The 20,364-nt window shown below is 43.3% G+C and overlaps 1 protein-coding gene across 1 annotated transcript in view; it reads right to left on the minus strand.

Moving 5' to 3' along the window:
* The window catches only part of CDH11 (cadherin 11, type 2, OB-cadherin (osteoblast)), a 220,599-nt gene that overhangs the window by 1,924 nt on the left and 198,311 nt on the right, over positions 1–20,364 (minus strand). Inside the window, exon 12 of the mRNA XM_006863584.1 lies at positions 4,066–4,317. Coding sequence (XP_006863646.1) covers positions 4,066–4,317 — 252 coding nt within the window. The remainder of the gene's footprint in view (positions 1–4,065; positions 4,318–20,364) is intronic.

Below are 20,364 nucleotides of genomic sequence, written 5' to 3' on the forward strand. Positions count from 1 at the left end.
ATATACATATGTAAATATATAGCATTCGAATTCAATCATATATATTTACATATTTATTTGTTGTTGTTGTTGTTATGTGCCATGGAGTCAGTTCTGATTCATAGTGACCCTGTACAGGGTTTCTGAGGCTGTAAATCTTTATGGGAGCAGAAAGCCTCATCTTTCTCCCGCGGAACAGCTGGTAGTTTTGAACTGCCTACCTTAAGCATGGTTTTTTTTTAAACATAGGAAAGCAACTGCTTCTCCACATTTTATGAATGAGCACATTGAGTGACCCCAAGTTCACTTTCATAAAGCTAGGTGAACCTTTCTTCTAGATGTCTGGAGATGACGTTTGTTGGTGGTGTTAGGTGCCAGTTAGTCAGTTCTAGCTCACAGTAACCCTGTGTACAAGAGACGGAATCACTGCCTGGTCTCAGGACATCCTCACAATCACTGCCATGTTTGAGTCTGTCGTAGCCACTGTGTTAATATAGCTCCTTGAGAGTCTGCCTCTTTTTTGCTCATTTTCTACCCCAGGAATTCAGAGAGTGGCGCTATGGGTTAATGTGCTGGACTGCAAAGTTGGTTTGAACAGCAAGGCCGGCAGTTCAAGCTCACCAGCCACTCCTCGGAAATCTTATACAGGCTTGCTATGAGTCTGAACCAACTTTACATTAGGACTCCTGGTGTGCTGTAGGATCAACACTGGACTGCGAACCACAATGTCGGCAGTTCAAACCCACCAGCTGCTCCTTGGAATCCCTATACAGGGTTGCTATGAATCCTGATGTGGTGCTGTAGGTTAAGGCGCCAGACTGCAAAGCTGTTTGAACTGTAAGGTCGGCGGTTCAATCTCACCAGTCACTCCTCGGAAACCCTATACATGGTTGCTATGGGTCGGAATCGACTCGACGGCACTTCACAACAACAACAACATGAGTCCAAACTGCCTCAACAGCACTTCACAACAACAACTCTACCTTAGGAGCTCTGGTAGCATAGTGGTTATGAGTCAATCTGCTAACCTGAAGGTCAGCAGTTTGAAACTACCAAACATTCCTCAGGAGAAAGCTGAGGCTTTCTGCTCCAAGAAAGATTTACAGCCTCGGAAACCCTATAGAGGGTCACTATGAGTCAGAACCGGCTCCACAGCACATAACCAACAACCATCACTCTATTTTAATAAGAAATTTTACCAAGAATTTGGCAAAAGTCTTTACAGACCACAGCATAAACTCTTTTCAGACCACAGTAGAGATGAAGGGAAGTTTATAAAGACTTTTAGGAAACAAATCTTCCATTCATTTGAACATAGGGAAACAGCATCCGCTGAAACACCAGATGAAGGAATCCCATTTCCTCCCTGGGAGAGGTGATTCCCTTAAGCTTAGGCAATCTGGGAGGAGTAAGTAAGGAATGCTCAGACTCTGCTTAATTCTTTATTGTCTACTTCCCTGAGTCCAACTATCTCCACCAGAAGCTTCTACAACATTATCCATGAGGAACCTCTCCCATGCACACAACTGGATTGAGTTGAGTATGAAAAGTGGAATGGGCACCCCACTGGGTTCAGCATCACTCTGAAATGCAGAGATGAAGGTTGGCTTGCCCTGGACCATACATGGTGCCCAGTGTACAACAAACAGGGTCATGGCTTGTCCATGCCGGCACCTCTGCTGGACCATTAATTTTCTCTTCCTTTGCTTGTGTGGCACTTTCTCAACTTTTATCATACAAGCCTTCCCTGGTGCCCCATCACAACCCCAAACAGGGCTCCATGGAACCCACGTGACCCTAGTTGTACCATCATCATAACGATTATTAAATCATCTAAGACTTCTTCAAAAGCTTTGAGAAGCAAAGAAGTCACTTGGATGACTAGAGTGTGCTTGATCTAAGCCACAGGTTTTTTGTTTTTTATTCCCTTCCACCTCATAAGCGTGTGAAAGCCGGACAATGAAAGAGGAAGACAGAAAGAGAAGTAATGCATATGATTTGTGATGTTGATAAAGAATGCTGAATGGACCCTGGATTTCCAGGAAAATGAACAAATCAGTCTTAGAAGACATACAACCAGAATGTTCCTTAGAAGTGAGGATGGTGAGATTTTGGATCACTTGCTTTGGAGACATCATCAGAAAAGACCACATCCTAGGAAGGGCATTGTTTTTCGGTCAGCAAAAATGAGGGGACCCCTCAATAACTCTAACTATATGGTCACAGTAATGGACTCAGACGCATCAATGGTCATGATGATGGCATGGGACCAGGCAACATCTCCTTCCATTGCACATGAGGTCACTCTGAGTCAGAGCTGACTTGACAGCAATTAACAACACTATTTTATTCATTTCTCTGGGTTCTTTCATATGTTGTCCTCTCTGCTTAGAAGATTCATCTATCCTAGATACTCCAACTAGAAAATGTTTAAGCAGCCAACACCCATGTCACCATCTCTAGGATGATCTCTTTGACTTTCCTGTGCCAGGCAGGCTCTTACTGCTCTGTGGCCTACCACGTGTGGTCCATGTCCTCCCCATCACAGATTTCACCAGTCTGGCTGCCCTCTACGTTTTCTGTATAGACTGTGAGTTCACAGAACACAGAGATCATGCTGAGTTGTCTTTATCTCTACAGCCTTAGGGTCTAACATCCAGGCAGCACTCAATAAATAGTTGCTGAATTGAACTTCCTTGCTGTCGTCTATGGAATCAGATTACATTAAAGCATTCGATGAAGAATTAAACATGATGGGAACAGCATGATTTTGCTGTCAATCTGTCAATCATTCTTGGGTTTGAATGCTGGCTTTCTCACTGACCAGATCTATGATTATGAAACAAATGATCCTCATTCCTGAGGTCCAGCAGTGGAAGGTGTTGTTAGCATCCGAGCTTTGCTGGTAATCCAGGTAAAAGCACAGATAGGATCAAAGTGAAGAAGGGGGAAACCTACCATAGTGGAAAGTGCAGGCAAAGCTGCTGGGACCCCCGTGAGCTGCGGCATGCACCCAGATGATGCAGGATGAGCAGAGGAGGGCCCGGGGTCAGCTTCCTTCAGGCAGACCTTACAGTCCCTTCAATCCTTCCCATATTCTCTTCTCCCTCAGGACTGTGCTTTCTGCCTCTCCCCCATCTCTCTCCTCATTGGGCACAAACCCTTGCTCAGACACCAAGTCTCTACCACCTAAACTCTCCTGCTGCAAAATTGTCTCTGATGTCTGTCTAATGTCCAGTAAACGCTGTCTGCTATTCAGCCCTGTGATGTCCAACAATCTGCTCATTATATCTGCCCTGGGTGTGGCACTGTAGGCTAAGCACTGGAAAGCTAATTGCAAGGTTGGTGGTTCAAACACACCAGCTGCTCCTTGGAAACCCTATACAAGTTTCTATGACCTGATTCAATGGCACTTAACAATAACAACAGCTATTATATGGGGTGGGGGTTCCTGGTGTGGCACTGCAGGATTAACACTGGACTGCTAACAGCAAGGTTAACTTCTTAGAAACCCTATACTGGGTCACTGTGAGTTGGAACCGACTTGATGGCACTTAACAACAAATCTGTTTTAATTGCTGGTTAATTTGTCTTCCTGACCCCAAACTCGTTACCATCAAGTCAATTCCAAATCACAGTGACCAGAGAGGGCAGACTAGAACGGCCCCACAGGGTTTCCAACGCTGCAGATGTGGCAGATGGAGACTGCCACATCTTTCTTCTACAGAGAGATTTCCTTTTCAAACCACCCACCTTTCAGTTATCAGTCAAGTAGCTAACCACTGGTCCCCCGGGGCTCCTTCTCCCTGCCCTGCTCTGCCGCTGTTGGTGGTAAGTGCCTTAGAGTTGGTTGTGACTCATAGAAACCCTGCCTGTACAGGGTTTTAGAGGAGAGGTTGGTGGGTTTGAACCACTGACCTTAAGGTTAGTCATCCATGTCTTATTCTACAGCGCCACACCAGAAGTCCACTATACCTACCACAAAATGCCTGGAAGGCAGAATCACCTCCTCCTTGGTGCACGTTGGAGCCATACTACCCAGCATGTTCCTGGTCCAAGGAGAGGGAGTGTGGAGAGATGCCTTACCCAGGAGGATGACGATGCAGGCCAGGATGGCCACCAGCGCGCCTGTGCTCAGCCCGGCATTGAGGATGTAGGCTTCCGCGTTGCAGGAGAGCAGCACCCCGTGCATGTCACAGCCGCAGACCTTGATGGTGAGGGTGTTGGTGCTGCTCATGGGTGGGATACCACCATCACTGATCACAATGGGCAAGAGGTATAAATCCTGCTTCTGCCGACTGAAGCCTCCGCGCCGGGCATACACACCTGCTGTGTTATCTGTTGGCAGAGGCAAGATAAGGGACGCTGTTGGATTAAGACCATTCCCTTTGACAAATTTGAGGGCATGCTTTTCATCACAAAAGGTTAACAACTCCAATCTTCTTCACTTGTTCTTTAATGTGAATATCTATAGACACCACATTCACTAGGTAGGATCAGATCACGAGTAATCTCTCTCCATTTCAGAACAAAAGTCAGAAATTGGTCCCATTCTACTTGGCAGCTTGCCTTCATTGGCACGCTAACTACGCCAATTTCTGCAAGGTTGTTCGCCCCTTAATCAAATACAACAAGAAAGTACAGACCTCAACTACATCATATATGCTCCCATGTTGCTGCTATGATGTTAAGTGTCACTCAGTCAGTATCAACTCATAATGACCCTGAATAGGGCTTCTGAGGGATGACTGGTGTGTTTGAACAGCCAGCCTTGTAGTTAGCAGCGTATCCTAGAGAGCCACACCAGGACTCCATTAGGAAATGATCACATGTTTAAGGGGATGGGAGGGGTGAAAAAGAAAGCTTCAAACTAAACAGTAGTTATTCCGCTTTATGAGTTTCTATTGTTGTTGTTGTTGTTAGGTATCATAGCGACCTTATGCACAGCAGAACAAAACACTGCCCGATCCTGGGCCAACCTCACTACTGTTGCCACGCTTGAGTCCATCGATGCTGCCAGTTGGCCAATCCATCTCACTTGGGGTCTTCTCTTTTTCTTTTGATGGTGATGGAAAATTCGGTAGAAATTATTGGTGAGGGTCACACTAATATTGTCGCTATCACTAAACTGTACAGTGAAGTACATCGGGACTGACAAGTGTTGTGTTTTATACATGTATAAGTAGACTTCAAAAAGTTCATGGAAAAATAACATGAAAAGATAATACAATTTTTCCACGAACTTTTGGAAATCCCCCCGTGTAGTAACAGTAAGACGTGAGCTTCTCTTTCATGTTAGCAATTTCCTGACAGAACAGCAAGACTCTGGCCAGTTTTTGTTGTTTTGTCGTTGAGAGACTCCAAGTCTGCTTTCAAACCTTATTTAAACTGTGGATCCATGAGCCACAAAGGAAAATATATGATTTAAAGTAGCAGAACTGGATCAACCTAAAAGGAATCCTGGTGTGGCGCTGTGGGCTAATGCATCAGACTGCAAAGTCATTTGAACTGCAAGGTTGGTGGTTCAAGCTCACCAGCTGCTCCTCAGAAACCCTATACAGGGTCGCTATAGGTTGGAATCGACTCGACAATACTAAACAACAACAAAAGCAGTTCTATGCTTTCACTGAAACTCAAAAGCCACTGCCCACCAGCTAACCACGTCACACCTCTGTTTAAAATGATTCCAAGTCTTTTCTGTTCTCTACATTACCAGCTCTGGTAGCGTAGTGGTTACGAATCGGGCTGCGAACCTTAAGGTCAGTGGTTCGAAACTACCAGCCGCTCCGCGGGAGAAAGATGAGGCTTTCTACTCCCGTAAAGATTTACAGCCTCGGAAACCCTGTACTGGGTTGCTATGGGTCAGAACTGACTCGACGGCACTTAACAACAACAACAACAACCTCTGCACAACAGCCCACTAGTTATCTCCCTAATCCAGACTTTGCCTTGGGTACAGTGTGGGTGCAGAGGTAGAGTCCTCGCCTTCCATGTGGGAGACCTGAGTTCGATTCCCTGCCAATGCACTTAATGCGCAGCCATCACCTGACTCTCAGTGGAGGGTTGTATGCTGCTCTGACACTGAGCAGGTCCCAGTGGGGCTTTCAGACTTAAATGGACTAGGAAGAAAGTCCTGGCAATCTACTTCTGAAAAACAAGTAGTGCAAACCCTACAGATCCCAGCAGTTCAAACACATCATGGGGATAGCGTTAGACTGGGTGACATTTGGTTCCATTGTGGGTGGGCTCACAATGAGGTAGAGGCCAATTTGAGGGCAGCTACCAACGAATCGGGCTGCAAACCCTAAGGTCAGCGGTTCGAAACTACCAGCCGCTCCGCGGGAGAAAGATGAGGCTTTCTACTCCCGTAAAGATTTACACCCTTGGAAACCCTGTACAGGGTCGCTATGGGTCGGACCCGACTCGATGGCACTTAACAACAACAACAACAACCAACAACACTAGAGTTCTGGTGTGGCGTTGTGGGTTAACACGCCAGACTGCAAAGCCGTTTGAACTGCAAGGTCAACGGTTCAAACTCACCAGTCACTCCTTGGAAACCCTATGCAGGGTCGCTATGGGTTGGAACTGACTCAGCGGCATTTAACAACAACAAACCAACAACACCAGCTGCTCCTTGGAAACTCTCTACAGGGTCGCTGTGGGTCAGAATTGACTCGACAGCACTTAACAACAACAACAACAACCAACAACTGGTGTGGCACTGTAGAATATGCACTGGACTGCTAACCTCAAGTTCGGTGGTTCAAATTAACCAGCCACTCCTGGGAAACCCTATACAGCATTGCTGAGTCAGAACCTATTCGATGGCACCTAAGAACAACACTACAACCAACAACTCTTTTATATACCCTAGTCTTTTACATAATGCCTGGTGGCAGAGCGGGTTACATGTAGGGCTGCTAACTACAAAGTCAGTCGTTCAAAGTCACCACTCATTCCATGGGAGCAAGAGGAGGCTGTCTGCTCCCCTTCAGATCCACAGCATTGGAAACCCTGTATAGGCTCGCTATGAGTCAGAATCAACGTGACATCACACACCCAACCAACCAAGCATTCCTTGAACAGGAGTACTGGTGTGGCACTGTAGGATAAGCACTGGACTACAAGGTCAGCAGTTCAAACCCTCCAACTGCTCCTTGGAAACACTATACAGGGTCACTATGAGTTGGAACCAATTCAACAATACTTAACAACAACAAGAAACCAACAGTAGATATTTCCTTGCCCTCCGGGCTCACACCTTGCCCCTTCCCCCATATACCAGTCCAGCCTGACATGAAAAACTATCTTCTGTTCTCCAAGCACGCCACGCTCTTGCATGCACCTTATACCCCTTACTCTCCTGCCATTAACTCTTCCTTATTTGGTGATAGGTGAACTTTCCAAGGGTCGAAATTGAACTCAAAATTCATTTCTTCAGGGCAGCCTCCCTGGTTCGCTCTTATTGCTTCTTTGTGATAACCCTACACACCCCTCACACACCTGTGTCCCACTGGGGTCTTCCATTACCACCTCAACCTCTACCAGATGATGAGTTTCTTGAGAAGAGGTGTTTTGCTGATTCATTCCCTTTTCTCCAGTGCCTGACACACAGCAGACACACAGAAAGTATTTACTGAACAAATGGCATGGCTGCACTCGGGGAAAAGTTTAACCAAAATTCCAGATGTTGGCTTTCATGTGCATCAGGCTTTCTCAATTTTTCATAGCCTGGATCTACAAAAAGCTTCCTTGACATGGTGTCTGCACTACTCTACCAAGCAAATATATTTCCCCTGGCCTTTTTTTCCCTGGGAAAACACACATATTATTAAGCAGTAGACATTGTGAGTGTTTTTCATTGTTGTTGATATTAAGAGTTGTAGAGTTGGTTCTGACTCATAGCAAGTCTATATAGGGTTCCCAAGGAGTAGCTGGTGGGTTTGAACTGTCAACCTTGCAGTTAGCTTGAGGTTGACAGTGTAGTGCTTACCCTACAGCACCACACTAGGAGAGGACTTGAAACCTGTCATTCCTCAGAAACCCTGTACAGGATTGCTATGAGTCAGAACCTACTCAATGGCACTTAACAACAACACAACAACAACCAACAACTATTTTATATATAGGATCAGCTTGGACCACAAACCACAACGTCAGTGGTTCAAACCCACCAGCAATGTATTGATCAAAGCATGGCAGTACAGCTATGACCTCAATTCTATAGTTTGAGTTTTGCATGTATGACACACACATTGCTCTTTGTGTCATTGTTTTTGTTTAGTGTTATTGAGTCAGTTCCGACTCATAGCAAGGGTTTCTGAGGACCAGCTGGTGGATTTGAACCACTGACCTTGCAGTTCAAACTGATCTTGCAGTCCAGTGCCAAACCAGGATTCCACATTGCTCTTTATGGTTGTTAAGTGATTCCTAGTCAATTCTGACTCATAGCAACCCTGTATAGGGCTTCCAAGTTACAGCTGATGGGTTTGAACTGCCAACCTTATGGCTCACAGTCCAGTGCTGATCCTGCGGTACCACACTGGGAGTCTAGATTGCTCTTAGAAATGGGGAAATTTCTATAAACTATGATCAAATAAATGCTAACTGACAATCCCACTCCTTAATGATTTCCAGGTGATACCATTGTTCCACACTGAGCAATGAAAAACAACAAAACTTGTAGGTCCATGAAGTTCTGGTGTGGCACAGAAGGATAAGCACTGGATTGCTAATGCAAAGGCTGGTAGTTCTAACTCACAAGCCATTCTTCAGGCATCTTATATGCGGAGTGACCGTGAACTGGGCCACACCAAGCAGTACTAAACAGCAACAAGACAATACATTGTTTGAAAAGAAGTTATTTTTTTTCTTATAGATTGCTTTGAGTTCACATCAAGTGTTTACAAATAAAAAGTGGCATCTCCCTAGTGGAGGAACTAGGATGGTGTCACCCACTGTGGTAACTCAGGGTGTCACCTGTGAGCAGGGCAGCCCCTGTGGGTGGAGCAATCTAGCCAGGCTCTGCCCCCTGTGGCTCCCACAGCTCCCTGCTCTCCCATTGGCCAAGGTGGAGCACTGGCTGGTGATGGAGGGCAAAGGAGTGTTGGAGCTGAGTTACCAGTGATGTCATTGCCTTAGTGGCCCCTCCTCCTTCAGTGACATCAACCCTCCGGCCTACTTGTCTGCAGCTGTCATTGCAAAGCCTGGGATCACAGTTGTGTTATCCCCTCTGACAGTGTTGGGGGTGTGGTTTGATCCCCACTTCTACTCGCCCCCATACTGCATCAACTACCATTTTAAAGAGATGAAAAGCCTCCAATGCCATCATGAATACAAATGAATATTAAATATGTCAGAAGACAAGCAAATTCATCAAATTACTTAGTCAAATATACCTCCTGGACATGGATGGCGTAGTGGAGGATTACCCAATAACATAAACACGGGCTTACTTGTGCTTGCTTACTAATCTATGGTGAAAAACTTCAACTTTTTTCACATGTAAGATTCTGTTTTTAGCTATGGCTGGCATTGGTTCTCTCCCAACCACACGGCACCTTCCTACAGAAGCTAAAACTCTTCCTCAAATGTACAATCCCTTAAGTAAGGTAAACATGGGCATGCTTGTGCTTACTTACTAACCTGTAGTGAACACTTTCACATATATTGACAAGCATGTGAAACTGAACACTACAGATTAGTAAGTAAGCACAAGTTAGTCCATGCTTACCTCGTTTATTGGGTAAGCTTACCCAGGTGGCATCTCCAATAGAACATGTACTTTATCTATTGGGTCCTCCTTGTTATGCCTAGTGATAAGGTGAGACACGAGGTAATGACTGGGTGCTTAAGTTGCGGACACCATAATTTAAAATCAATTCTGCCTTGTGATGTCCATGGTACCTCCAGTCTAAGCCGGCTGACTTACATGTAAAGGGAATAACACAGATAAAGGGACAACACAGAACTGAGCACATCGCCAGCAAGGCAATTCAAGATGTTTCAGATTCTGAACAGACACATTGAAACAATGACTTGAACATTCCTCAAAATGCCCAGCTGATGGACCCACTTACAATCCAGGAGCATCTTCTAGAAAACCATGCTTCACATATGGATTTCAAGATTAGCTGAAGAGACAGGACAGAAGGAACCGAGAGTCTCTGCTTGGACAAATACAAACTGGATGCTTTGGCGAAGTTACCAGTCCTCTTAGGAGGCTAGGTTGCTCATCTGTAAAATGAGGGGACTGGATTTTACAACTGTCAAAGCAGCTTCTCAGGGTTGTTACTGGAATCAAGTGACATGATAGAAGCAAGTAATTGTCATCTGTACTGGGCTCCAAGAGGGCTCAAGTTACCAACGTACAGAAAACTTGAGACTCTAGTACTGAGCTCTTCACTGGGAGTGGGAGCCTGACTCAGCACTGAGGTGGTCTTTGTTGCTCGACTAAGTCAATGGAAGAAAGAAGCCATTTCTCTTCCACACATGAGTGGCCTCAGTAGCACCCACTGGGCGTTTCTGAGGATTCAATGTCTATACCTGTGAGCATCATCTTGATTATTGATCCTGCTCTCAAAGGCAGAGCTGTTGTTGGCAGGAAGTACATGGAAAACCAAAATCAAACACAACTGGGGAAAGACACAAACTCATAACAACAAACATAGCCTCTCTTTACAGTTGTATGGCCTGGGCTCCATTTCCATACTTAGTGACCTTTTGTTGTTGTTGTTAAGTTCTGTTGAGTTGGTTCCAACCCATAGTGACTCTGTATAGGGTTACCATGGAGTCGCTGATGAGTTTGAACCATCAACCTTCTGGATAAAACCTACTTTGTAGTCCAGTGCATTAGCCCATAGTGCCATATCAGGACTCCTAGAAGACAGAAAATCCATAGAGTTTTCTAGGCTGTGATCTTCCTGGTATGGTGCTGTAAAATAAGTACTGGACTTCTAACCACAAGGTTGGAAGTTCAAACCTATCAGCTGCTCCTCGAAACAATAACAACAGTCTTTACAGGAGAAAATTGCTGGGTCTTTCTCCCAGGGATCTGCTGAGAAATTTCAAACTGACACTTATCCATTGTGCCACAGGGCTTCTTTCTCTTCTTAAACGGAAAAAAAAAAATCGAACATACTGCCACTGAGTTGACTCTGTCTCAGATAGGGTTTCTGCAACTGTCATCTCTCTGCTGCAGAGAGGCTGGTGGGTTTGAACCACTGACCTTGGAGTTAGCAGTTTAATACCTAATCCACAGCACCAACAGGTATCCTTTGTTGTTGCTGTTGTTAAGTGCCATCAAGTTGGTTCTGATTCATAACGATCCTGTATTGGGTTTCCCAGGGGCAACTGCTAGGACTCCTTTAGTAGGAACCAAATTTGCATCCTCAAATTTCATTTGAATCTTGGTCTCTGCACATCCATCTTTGAGTAAAATGGCTCAATCTGGGTACACACATGTACTCCCGAGGTTGTCGGGTGATCCCAGGAAGACAAGAGTCAGCAAGGACACATTTCCAGGGAAGCATCAGACTTGTTGAAAAATGACAAATAGTCTATGAATGAAAAATTTTCCATCAAGAGATTTCTTAACTCCTTTTCCAAAGATCAAACCTCCTAGTCGTTGGTGTCAATCCGACCTGCTCTTAAATCCTGAATCTTCTCCATACTATGTGGTGATGACAGATATTCCTTACTTTGTAAATGTCTTGACCTTCTATATTCACCACTATGAAACTCAAGATTGCTAGGGTTCGAGTCCACTCATGAAGGGATTTAGCACAGAGCCAGTGGGTTGGAGATGCTCAGTAAATACTCATTCTTTTCTGGAAGCATTACTCTTTGAGGAGGAGATAAATGAGGAAGAGAAACTTATTGGCAAAGAGAGGAAAGTGAATTCTTGGAAATGTCATCGTAATTTGAACAAAATTGGCCAAACTGAGGACTTATCATCCAGGACTAAGAAAATAGTCCTTTCTCTTCAATCTTGGCAACATTTTTTCAAGCACCCTGGTTTTTCATCCTGACATCAGACATTCTCATTGCTGGCAACAAATATGTAAGTGATTCTATTCACCCTCCGCCCCCCATTTAGGTTAAGAACTTGTGAATGGCGCCATTAACTACAGTATATGTCATGCTGAAATTGTATTGCTTCTGTTAGTGGGAAAATAAATTCAGGTTTTGAATGTTTATGCCTGCACCATGCCTTTCTAATCACCTGCTAGCCTTACCTGTATCCTTTGTCATTACACTAACAACAGTTTTCTCTATGACATCAGTTGTGAGTTGTGAACATGTGGGTTATGATGATGGTGACAAAGTCCAAAGGACGGATACATCAAACTGACACCAAAGCGGGGCATTCTGATGGAAAGTACTCCTCAATAGGCTACACTGTGCATGGAATTTGCTTAAGACCCACCCCCACTCCCAAATAAAGTTGGGGGAAAACAATAGAGCAGCCTAGGGCATTGTCACCTCTGTACATTACAGACTTGAAAAGAAGGCACCTATCAGTAAAGAGAAGGAGCTCTGCTAGTGTAGTGGTTACGAATCGGTCTGCGAACCACAAGGTCAGCAGTTCGAAACTACCAGCTGCTCCGCGGGAGAAAGATGAGACTTTCTGCTCTCGTAAAGATTTACAGCCTCGGAAACCCTGTACAGGGTCACTATGAGTCAGAAACTGACTCCACGGCACTTTACAACAACAGCATCAGTAAAGGGTGCACGTGTTCAGCTCTCAGATGGGGCAGGAGAGAGGGTTGGATCCGTTACCCTAGGAGTCTCTGGATGGCACAACTGGTTAAGTGCTGGACTAGTACCCAAAAGGTTGGGTGGTCCAAACTCACACAGAGGTACTCGGGAAGAAGGGCCTGTTGCTTCCAAAAGGCCACAACCCTGAAACCGTTATCAAGCGTGGTTCTGCCCTGCACTCAATGGTGTCTCCATGAGTTGGAACTGGCTCGATGACAACTAACAACAACAACACGGCAGCTTCCCAATAGCCCTAAAGATGATCTCACGTGCATGTCACTCCTCTTCCCTGCTCTTCTCTCCTTCGAAGCTAAAGCTTCCCCATTGCTTGGCCTGATCAGAGGCACTGTAGCCCGCAAGGCTGACATGGCTGCATTGAATGTGGGTTTCTCTCCTGAGACTCTAGGCCGAACTAGCCCCTCTGTGGATATCGCTAGGGTCAGGGGTACCAGTTCCGGCATTCAACCCAAACATGGTGAATAAAGGGATAAAGGGACTGAGGCACAGCAATGAAAGTCATAGCCCCTACTGCCGGAGAGAACGTTTGTTCACTTCGAACTCAAATCTCTCTATTCTACCATTTCTGCTCTAATCTCAGAGAAAAAGTAGATCTCTCACTTCATTAACACTTCCCTGCACACTTGAAGACTGTTAGCAGCCACTAGTGGAATGATCATTGTTTAGTTGCTTTCCCCCGGTTCTATTCCACATACTCTACAACTGTGACAAAAACTCGATCAGGATAATAGGAAAAATATGTATGCACCAATGTGAAATATGTATATAGTGTTTCCAGTGTCTTGATGGACACTTAAGTTTTAATAATCTTGGAAACATTTTTGCTGTTGTTCGTTGCTGTTGGGTTGGTTCCAGCTATTGGTGACCCCATGTGTGCTGAGTAAGACTACACTCCAAGAGTTTTCAAAGCTGTGGCTTTGATGAAACAAGTCAGCAGGTCTTTCTTTCTAGGTATCTATGGATGGACTCAAGCAACCAACCTTTTGGTCAGTAGTTGACAGTTTCATCATTTATACCCCCAGTAACACCTCTGTCCCCCATCACAGTGCTTGGTGATTGTTAGAATGTCTGTCTTCTATACCCGATAGTAAGCTCCTTGATGGCAGAGTCCTTGTTCCATTTATCTTTGTATATTTAATAGTGGTTTATGTGCTGAAAGAATGACTGATTGAATGATATTACCTTCAGGACTTCCCAGCATCACCTGGTTTTCCCACCAGAGTCAGACTTTACTGATTCTTTTTAGTTTGCATCCATCTTCTTCCACTGCACACTGTGAACATGACCAAACCAAGACCACCCGCATCTATAGTGTAAATTTTCTTCCTGTTCAATGCTTCAATTTAAAAATCTCATTATTGCTAAGTGCCGTCAAGTCGATTCCAATTCATAGCAACCCTGTACAGGGTTTCTGAGGCTGTAAATCTTTGCAGGAGCAGAAAGTCTCATCTTTCTCTCCCGGAGAGGCTGGTGGGCTCGAACTGCCGACCTTATGGTTTGCAGTCCAGTGATTATGCTAAAGAGCTACCTTGTTCCCCTTTAATGTCATTATTTCTTTATTATTTAGGTAGAGTCAGATTCAACTAAGCAACATGTTTGGAGCAGCTAATATATGCAAGCCATCCTTGTTATTTTCACATACCTTATGCCAAGTCATTTTTCAAACAATGAGCTGAAATTATGAGTGCACTTATAGGAAAGGAGCTGAGAAACAAACAAGAATAGCTGAAGATAATGCTAAAATCCAAACATGGCTAGGTTTCAAACTCCTCTAAGGTTTCACTGTGTTTTTATTAGCACACAGCTGACTCTGGAACCCTAGTATTTTTGCATGTCAATTACTTTGGTTCCTATTTACCAAATAGAGTCCTGGTGTGGCGCTGAAGGATAGACACTGGACTGTGGCGCTGTAGGTTGGCAGTTCAAACCTACCAGCTGCCTCTTGGAAACTCTATATTGAGTCACTATGAATTGGAACCAACTCCACGGCACACGGCATTCCCCATATTTCTCCAATGTAAAATAAGAAAGACATCAGACATCAGAGAGACATTCTTTCCCATCACTGCCTCTAACTAAATCCCGGTGCAAACAACTAAGTCCACAGTCCCTGTTTAGATGCAGGTCTCAGAGTTTTTCCTAGGAATCTAAGAATTTTGTGGCAGGAAGACCTATGAAAGGGTGCCTGTTTAACATGATCATGATCTTGTAATAAAAGACTCTGATACCAGGTGTAGTCAATGATCTGCAAACTGGAGCAGAATGATGAGTGACAGAGGAGGAACAATTGCCTGTGTGTAGATTTGCAATCCACACATGTGTAGGGAAGGCATCTATCTAAGTGTGTACTGTTCACTGGCATTAATTAATGTTCCCAGTGTTCTCTTTTACTACATCCTTCAGAATGGACTCTCTCCCCAATTTTATGTGAGGGTGACTTTCTCCTTGGTGCTATGATACAAAGGGAGAAAGAGGATTTCTTATTTTAAGAAATAAAGGTATTTAAAGAAAACGACTTAGGAATTAGGAGCCCTCATAGCAACAGTTAAGCACACAGTTGCTAACTGAAAGTTGGATGGTTCAAACCCATCCAGGACCTCTGAAGGAGAAAGATCTGACAATCTGGCCCCATAAACACTGCAGCCTAGAAACTACTGCAGGGCAGTTATTTCGTCAAAATCCAATTCAACAGCACACGACAACAAGCATTTACGAATTAAGTGGACATAAACATTTAGGATCATTAGGATATTTTGAAAGGTCCTGGAGTTAGTTAAACCAGTGACCACAGAGAATTCTGAGAGAATAATGCTGTGATCCACGAAGAAGACGCACTTCTGTTGTTGGTTTACTGGTATTGGGGAGGAAATGTTCCAGATAATCTGTGTGGGATAAACTGCAGCAACGAATTTCAGGCAGAAAAGGAACATAATTATTTACACAAGCGAAAATGGCAGGGCATTAAAAGACATCTGCCATTTTGATCTGCCAACAGAGAACCTTCCATATTGAAGCAATTAAGGGCAGAAAAATACAAAAACCTTCCACCAAAATCTTTTCAATTATAAAAGTGAAAAATCAGAAGCATATTTGGATGCTATTTGATCCTGAACATACACAAAGAAATGTTCCTAGCTTAGGGAATGAAGTTTTAAAAGGGAAGAAAGAAAGATGCTTGCCAGCTGGTGTACTCTGGGTGAGCTGGAACTGGTTGCCCTTACTTTTCGTGCTGACTGAACTCTGAACGTCTCAGAGCTCATTTAAAACAAAAATGCAACTTGACTCATCTTGGGTATAATAACATACTCCTCACTCATCGAATACCTCATGATTTAGCAGTTTGTGATAGGACAATAGTAAAATAAGTCTATTGTCTGACTACTTTTCAATTCTGGATGAATGTCTGGCAGTAATGAACGATGCCAAGGTGGGAGACGAGATTAACGCTGACTGTGGAACTAGAGGTTATGTGTCTTCTTGGCTGGATCGTGATCCTCATGGTTTGGCAGTTATGGAAGGATGTAGTTGTCTATTTTGACTGCATCTGATGTGGTGGTCATTCTCTGTTTTCACGTACAATCATTTTTTACATAACAACCTGGTCTTTGGAACCTAACCACGTTGATAAGTGAGTCATGTTTACTAGAACGGTATCCCTTTCTGGACTCAAACCTTTTGTGGATGAATAAATGGAGACATGGCTAGGAGAGGTGGATGATAAAGTCCTCCCGGACATTTCAGTATCAGAAGATATATTGTCTTTCTCATCCTGAAACTTATAGCATACAATCATTTTCTTTCCATAAGAATACATAAGTCCTGAAATTTCTTAACCACTTTATGAAATATAAAGCATTTCTCAGTCCATTGTTGTTGTTAAGTGCTGTGGAGTCGATTTCCATTCATAGGGAATCTGTATAGGGTTTCCAAGGAGCAGCTGATGGTTTTGAACTGCTGACCTTGTAGTTCAAAGTCCAGTGCTGATCCTACAGTGCCACACACGGAGTCCATTTTTGTTGTTGTTATGTTGGTAGGTGCTGTCAATTTGGTACTGATTCATAGCGACCTTATGCACAACAGAACAAAACACTGTTAGATCCTATGCTAATCTCACAGTCGTTGCTATGTTTCAGCTCATTGCTGGCCCTGGTGTGCCAATCCAATTTGTTGAGGGTCGTCCTCTTTTTCGCTGACCCTCCATTTAACCAAGCACGATGTCCCTCTCCTAATAATATGTCTGAAGTGTCAGAGATGAAGTCTGGCCATCCTGGCTTCTAAGGAGCACTCTGGTTGTGCTTCTTCTAAATCAACACAAATGTATTTGTTCTTTTGGCAGCCCATGGGGCTTTTAATAGTCTCTTCCAACCTCATAACTCAAATGCAACAATTCCTCTAAGGTCTTCCTTATTCCCTGTCCAACTTTCACATGCATATGAGGTTATTGAAAATACCATTGCTTGGGTCAGGTGCACCTTAGTTCTCAAACTGAAATCTTTGTTCTTGAATACTTTTAAAGCAGTCTTGTGCAGCGGATTTGCCTAATGTAATACATCATTTGATTTCTGACTGCTGTTTCCAGAAGTGCTAATAGCTGAGCTGAGCAAAAAGGAAGTATTTGACAACTTCAATCTGTTCTCCATTTATCTTGATGTTATTTGTTGATCCATTGGTGAGGATTTTTGTTGTCTTGACATTGTGGTACCACCCATACTAAAGGCTCTGGTCTTTGATGTTCCTCAGTAAGTAATTTAAGTCCTCTTTCACTTTCAGCAAGCAAGCTTGTATCATTTGCATATTGAGGGTAGTTAATGAGTCTTCTTCTAATCCTGATGCCTAATTCTTCTTCAAAAAACCCAGCTTCTCAAATCATTGGTTCAGTATACAGATTGAATAAGTATGGTGAAAAAATGTAATGCTGGTGCACACCATTCCTAACTTTAAGACATTCCGTGTCCCCTTGTTCTGTTTGAACAACTGCCTCTTGGTTTTTATATAGGTTCCTCATGAGCACAATTACGTGCTCTGGACTACTCATTCTCCACAATGTTGTCCATAGTTTGTCATGATCCACACAATCAAAGCCTTTGTGTAGTCACTAAGGCACAGGTAGATAGCTTTCTGGTAGATGATGCATTGAACCAAGATCCACTTGATGTCAGCAATGATATCCTTCATTTTATAGCCTCGTCTGAATCCAGCTTGAACTTCTGACAGTTCCTATCAAGATACTGTTGTAGTCATTTAAAAATAATCGTTAGCAAAAGTTTTACTTACACGTGATATTAATGATATAGTCCAATGATTTCTGCATTCTGTTGATTCACTGCTTTTTGGAATGGGCACAAATATGGATCTCTTCCAATCAATTGGCCAGGTACTGTCTTCCAAATTTCTTGATATTGATGAGTGAGTGTTTACAATGCTACATCAGTTTGGTGAACGATTGCAACTGGTATTCCACCGATTCCTGGAGTCTTGTTTGCCAATGCCCTTAGTGCACCATGAACTTCTTCCTTCAGTATCATTGGTAAGTACCGTGGAGTCGGTTCTGACTCATAGTGACCCTTCACAGGGTTTCCAAGGCTGTAAATCTTTATAGAGGTAGAATGCCTCACCTTTCTCCCGCAGAATCACTGGTAGTTTCGAACTGCTGACCTTGAGGTTGGCAACCCAACTCATAACTACTACGCTATTGTAGTTGTTGTTGTTAGGTGCCATCGAGTCGGTACCAACTCATAGCAACCTTATACACAGCAGAACGAAACTCTGCCCAATCCTGGGCCAACCTCACTACTGTTGCCACGCTTGAGTCCATGGATGCTGCTGCCACTTGGCCAATCCATCTTGTTGGGGGTCTTCCTCTTTTTCTCTTGACGCTCCAGCTTATTATGCTATAAACTCTTGCTTATATGCTACCTCTTGAAATGGTTGAACACTGATCATTTCTTTTTGGTACAGTGACTCTGTGTATTCCTTCCATTTTCTTTTGATGCCTTCTGCATCATTCAATATTTTGCCTATAGAATCTTTCAATATTTCGAGTCAAGGCTTGAACTTTTTCTTCAGTTCTTTCACCTTGAGCGATGCTGAGTATGTTCTTTTCTTTTGTTTTTCTCAACTCCAGGTCTTTCCACATTTCATTATAATTGTTAACTCTGTGTTCTCACGCTGCCCTCTTACATTTTCTGTTCAGCAATTTTACCTCCTCACTTCTTCCATTTGCTTTAGCATCTCTACATTGGAGAGCAAGTTTCAGATTCTCTTTTGACATCCATTTTGGTCTTTCTTCTTTTTTGTCTTCTTAATGACTTTGTGCTTTCTTTCTGTATGATGTTCTTCTGTCATCCCATAACTCTTCTTATCTTAGGTCATTATTGTCTAATACATCAAATCTGTTCTTCATATGATCTAATTCAGGTGGGCTAGGTTCATGGTCATATTTTTATTCCTGTGGATTTGTCTTAATTTCCTTTAGCTTCAGCTGGAATTTGCCTATGAGCAATTGATGGTGTGTTCCACAGTCTGCCCCTCGCCTTGCTTTGGCTTTTCCACAGTCTCTTTCCACAAATGTAGTCAATTTGATTTCTGTGTATTCAATCTGACAAAGTCCATGTGTATAGTCATATTTTATGTTGTTTAAAAGGGTATTTGCAATGAAGAAGTCATTGGTCTTGCCAAATTCTATAATTTGATCCCCAGCATCATTTCTGTCACCCATGCCATATTTATCCAACTACAGATCCTTCTTTTTTGTTTCTAACCTTTTGAGTCAAATCAGATTTATGACAACCAACTTTGATTCAATGACTTTATCAAACTATTAAATCAAAAGGCATAAAATCACACTATCTTCTTGTTAAAAGTCAATCATTTCTTGTAATAAAAACTGAACACTCAAGTTTTTAGTAAAATAATAACCCCTTAACACACACACACATACACAAACCCTACAAATATAAATTTTAATCTAACAACTAATATTAAGCTTAATAGTGAAACTCTCTGTAGGATAAGCAATGGACTGCAAACCACAAGGTTGGCAATTCCAGCTCACCAATCCCTCCATGGGAGAAAGATGACGCTTTCTGCTCCTGAAGATCTCCAGGCTTGCAAATCCTATATAGGGTTTGTATAAGTCAGGGCAGACTCGACAGCTCTTAGCAAAAATAAGTGCAACTCCAGAAAGAACATCACCCTTATAGTAGAAAGTAAAGCAAGAGTCACCATTATTGATGCTGGTACTTTGCACAAAGTGTAGCTCTATGCAGTTAGACATGAAAACGAATATATAAAGGGATGGAACAAATTACTGCTACTTAATTTTGATGTGCTTGTCTCCCTGAAAAACTCAAGAACTCAGCTAAGAATTTATACCAGCTTAGAACAATGTATAAATAAGTAAAATAAAATAGTTATGCTTCATACTAGAAGACGCCTGGTGGCACAGTGATTACAGTGCTTGCTGGGATCCCACCAGCCACTCCATGGGAGAAAGATGTGATAGTCTGCTTCTATAAAGAGTCACAGTCTCAAAAATCCTAAGGGTAGTTCTACTCAGCCCTATAGGGTCGCTGTGGGTCTGATTTAACTTGACAGCAAAGATTT

The sequence above is a fragment of the Chrysochloris asiatica genome, unplaced genomic scaffold (assembly GCF_000296735.1).
Source record: "Chrysochloris asiatica unplaced genomic scaffold, ChrAsi1.0 scaffold00055, whole genome shotgun sequence".
In the NCBI taxonomy this organism is placed as follows: Eukaryota; Metazoa; Chordata; class Mammalia; order Afrosoricida; family Chrysochloridae; genus Chrysochloris; species Chrysochloris asiatica.